General features: G+C 37.3%; 1 protein-coding gene across 1 annotated transcript; it reads right to left on the bottom strand.

Annotated features, from left to right (window-relative positions):
* Positions 1 to 752: 752 nt before the first annotated feature.
* On the bottom strand, positions 753 to 4,002 carry LOC148021030 (bidirectional sugar transporter SWEET4-like). Its single transcript, XM_087698870.1, has 6 exons — positions 3,445 to 4,002; positions 3,135 to 3,171; positions 2,458 to 2,674; positions 2,100 to 2,261; positions 1,765 to 1,884; positions 753 to 1,461 (listed from the first exon to the last, which is right to left on the bottom strand). Exons 1-6 carry the CDS (start codon positions 3,542 to 3,544, stop codon positions 1,084 to 1,086), a joined length of 1,014 nt encoding a protein of 337 aa, XP_087554996.1. The 5' UTR covers positions 3,545 to 4,002; the 3' UTR covers positions 753 to 1,083.
* Positions 4,003 to 4,220: the final 218 nt, after the last annotated feature.

The raw sequence follows: 4,220 nt of genomic DNA, 5'->3' as shown, positions 1-4,220 counted from the left end.
AAAGTGTAACGATAGTCCACATAATGGTATTCAATATGATTCTCATATATTTTGACATATACGGACCACTTTTCCTAAGATTTTTTACTCATCATCATCTTTAGGTGATATTTCACTTATATCAGATGTGTACATAATCATGAGTTCCTAATTTTCAAGGTAAAGGTTGCGAGAGGCATCAAAATTGACCTCAAATTTTTTCTATTACATCCAAGTTATTTGAAAATTTAAAAAAGTGTCATGTCATATTGGATGAGTGGAATATTAGATTGTAAGAAGAAAAAGTAAATGTTCCAAGCATTGACTTTGCTTGGATGTGTTTCTAAAGATTGATTTAAGTAATTACAAAGCAGACTATCTTCTTCTCCATCAATACGAAACATTATAGGGCATAGCATTGTAGATCTAATAAATGATTTCACAAGCAAGGATATTGCTATAAAAATTACATGTTTGGGACAATTTCATTTAAAAATGATGTAATTGATGGATAGGAATGTATAGTACTATGTATGATTTTGGTGCCGTTTGACTTTTCTCATATATTGGGACACTATGTATGTGTGTACATATATTCCAATTGGAAGAAAAAATAGGGTGCCCACGTTTCACTTGAGGTGGTTTACCCATTTTACTACACTCCCAATTTTTATTGGTCCCCCACATCTCAATATTAATTACAAGCTAGCCTATATTAATTAAGATTGTCGTATGTTGTACTAAAAGAAAGCAAGGTGAATTGAAAGTGGAACTTCAAAGTATTGCTCATATTTTATAGGTATATACATTTCAATATTAAGGTGATTGTTTGAATGTGTTTCTCCAAAGAGAATCTAGAAATATTCAAGAAGAACGTACATGTTGGTAGTAATGTCAAGAAAGAAGGACATTACACTAGAAGTTACAATTTTTAAGGCAAGTAGTTCAAAAATGACATAATGGATTGAGGTGGATATTGACTATATGAATGCACTTTGTTACACTATGTCACTTTGAAGTAAAACAAAGTCAAAAGAGGGTTGTATTTCCATAAATTGATTATGGAATGAGTTTAGCAATCAAGAAGTAGTTGAAGGAGACTGATCATAGGACCACTAAGATAGGGCCCAGATTGTCACAACCCTCCTCCACCTCATCCATCATCACAGGCACAACAGTGGCAGACATGCTTGATTGTCTAGATATTCCAAGTAATGAGGAGACCCTAGAAGATATTTGTTGTATTTCAACTTCACCCTTAAAACTACTATTGCCATTATTCGTGGGGTGACTTATCACCTCAACAGGTGCCACTTGCATGGAGTTCTTTCGTGAGTGTATTTTGGATTCCTCAAATTTCAATCCCCCATTCGGATCATGCATGACCTGTGTGTCCTTTGTTTTGCTCGTTTTGTTTCTCATGAGTACAATCACCATTATGCCTTGGATCACTCCGATAATTACACCTACCCCATTGGGAATCTGTGAAGTACGTATAACAATAATTAATAACCAAGCAAGTAGAATGGGAGATCAATGTTTATTGCCACAGCATTCTTTTCGAAAAACTAGACAAGGCAAGATTTCCTTTGAAATAAGTTTGAGATTTTTCTTTACCAGAGTTCAAAAGAGTTGTTATCATAATGAAAAACTAGTGCCCATGTATAGGATATATCATATCTCACATGATATGTCTAGAGACACTACTATTTAATATTTCCTACATGTGAACTGAATCCAAATCTTGAAAATGAAATATATTATATATGAGAGGTTTGTAATCACCACTATGAAGATGTCAAAATTAACAATCCCGTATGCAATCCATATTGCTCCTTTGAAGAATCCAGTAATTGATGAAGTGGGTTGTAGATATATCATTTCCTTGGTATGTATGGCTAATCTCTACAAAGCCAACACAAGGTATCAAAAACAACTGAAAGGATCTCACTCTAAGTATTCTAACATTCTTCTTAAAGAATTCATTGATGCCCAATTAATACTGAATTGCTAATTATTTTGTGAGTCACATATTGAATATTTAAAGTAAGACAAGTTCTATATCTATTGGTTTTCAATTTCCTAGGGATCATCAATCGAGCATCAATCATGGAACGTACACATTGAGACAAAAGAGTCATGTGCATTCCACTACTAATGATTGCACAAAGAATACCAACAACACGTATCCTATGTTGTTGAGAATGATCAATTGTCAACACCAATATTGTCATTAGAACAAAGCTCCCGATGCTAAGAACAAGCTTCCAAAGCACGCTAAACTGCAAAAAGGACCAAAAAACAATATTAGGCAACTATTGATACATTTGCTAGTATATTTTGAAAATAAATGTTGCATTAGATCATTAGAAGTGGGATCCTACCAACACATTGTGAATAGAGACAAAGCATATCTTGAGTGGATATTTGAATGAATGAATTGATAGTAAACTGAGTCGCGGAATAATTAAAACATACCCTCTCTATGCCAGTTGCATATATGAGGTAAGGTACAATGTATATTAGAGCAAATCCACATCCAAAGCTATTTGTCAGAACCACCCAAAAGTCATGTGGGTGTATGAAGGGAAGGCCATAAAAAGTCCATAACATGCAATTGAAGAGCTTGAAAACATAAAGATTGCCAGATAATCCCCCACTTGATCTCAACTTCACTATGCGCACAATAGTTGGCCTGAAAACATAAATAGATTCAAGTAAGACAAGTCCTTATCTTCAAAAAATGTCTATGAATATAATGAATTCACTCCATCAAAAGGGGCTAATGTGGGCAACAAATTGAACCTCTATTGTATAGGTCACTCATGAATATCTATTTCACAAGTCACCTCGAGTATCACATGGATCACACTCACCAACTGTTTCACATTGGCCTTATAGTAAAGGTTAGATGAGTCAATCTACTAGTTTTGAAAACCCTTTAGCATTAGTTAAGTAAATTAAAGATATTGTGACTATTGAATTTAATAGTATGTTTACAGAGGTTGATCACCCAGTTCCTCGATGATATAACGGTTAATTGCTTTGATTGGATTGGCATTCAAGAGTAACTAGGTTAGATGGTGTTGCTTGCAATAGTTAAGATCTAGTTGGTATGCGATTGCAAGTGTTGTGAGTAGTAATGAGAAACTTACATAGAAGATAAGAAGAAGACACAATTAGCAACGTTACCTGCAATGTACAGAGAAGAAGAAAAGTGTGAATTAGCATGTGATTAAATGAACACGTAGGAATATGCAAGACAAAGGATACTATACCCACTATACGTGTAATAAGGCGGCCAAGTGTAGTTACTGCTAGGAAAAACAGGCAGGTGTGGAGTGGTAGTTGTGTAGGTGTGCTTGTGGAACGTGTCTTGGCGATGTACCAACTTTGTAGAGCGAGATAGCTCAATCAAGGAGATACAGATTGATTTAAAGAAACATGGATGAGGAAGAGAGTCACCTAGGACGCCCAAGATAGTGTGCGCTATATGAGAATTGCCACCCATGCTCGGTTCGGTTTTGGGTTTTGCTGGTTCACTCCTCACGGGCAGCACACGCATACTAGTGATCAGCTAGCCTGCGTGTGTGTGAGAGAGTAGGCATGCGAGGTCTGTGGCCGACGAGCATATAATGAGAGAGAGAGAGAGAGGGCGCTGTGTGTGTGTGGCGGCAGCTTCGTGTGCAGTGGGAGAGTGATAAGCAGGTTATAGTCGGCTTTGTTTGGTGGCGGATACTAGAAAGAAGGCTGAGTGCGTATAAAAGAGAGAGAGAGAGAGCGAGCGCGAGCGAGGTTTACAAGTCGAGATTGAAGCTGGCCATCCCTATCACACAAAATCCTACCCTTAATTCTCCGAGGCAACATCAAAAAGGTTTTAAAAGGGGCGGCTGAAACTTGAGAGAGAGGAGAGAGTGTGTGTGTCTTTGTGTGAGATCTTTGTGTGGGGTGTGCGCGTGATGGTGTTTTTTAAATATGCTTTTAAGCCTTTTCCGCACTACAAATTTGACTTCTTTATAGGAGTGATGTAGAGATGATCGGTTAGTGATGCCCATGAGTACCCCCGCCCCCTACATCCCTCCTCTCTACTCCCATGCCTTCTTGAGGCCGCATTTTTAAAAGAAGAAAAGTAAAACGGGAAAGGGGGACATTCTTTTGGTAATCATTACATCACCCCTCTCTCCAATGTGGCTACACACATTTGTAAGCATTGCATCACACACACACACTCACCCACCCAC

Source organism: Lygodium microphyllum, chromosome 18 (assembly GCF_053477565.2).
Source record: "Lygodium microphyllum isolate KBCC chromosome 18, Lygodium_microphyllum_v1.1.10, whole genome shotgun sequence".
NCBI lineage: Eukaryota > Viridiplantae > Streptophyta > Polypodiopsida > Schizaeales > Lygodiaceae > Lygodium > Lygodium microphyllum.
This window is presented reverse-complemented; position numbering and strand designations above follow the sequence as displayed.

Bases quoted from the DNA above. Each gene is read 5' to 3' on its own strand.
- LOC148021030 (XM_087698870.1), bottom strand. From the start codon at position 3,544: ATGCGTGTGCTGCCCGTGAGGAGTGAACCAGCAAAACCCAAAACCGAA. The intron at 2,675-3,134 runs GTAAGTTTCTCA...TTATGTTTTCAG, and splicing joins GTCTTCTTCTTATCTTCTAT to GCCAACTATTGTGCGCATAG. The intron at 1,462-1,764 runs GTGATTACAAAC...CGTACTTCACAG, and splicing joins ATTTTGACATCTTCATAGTG to ATTCCCAATGGGGTAGGTGT.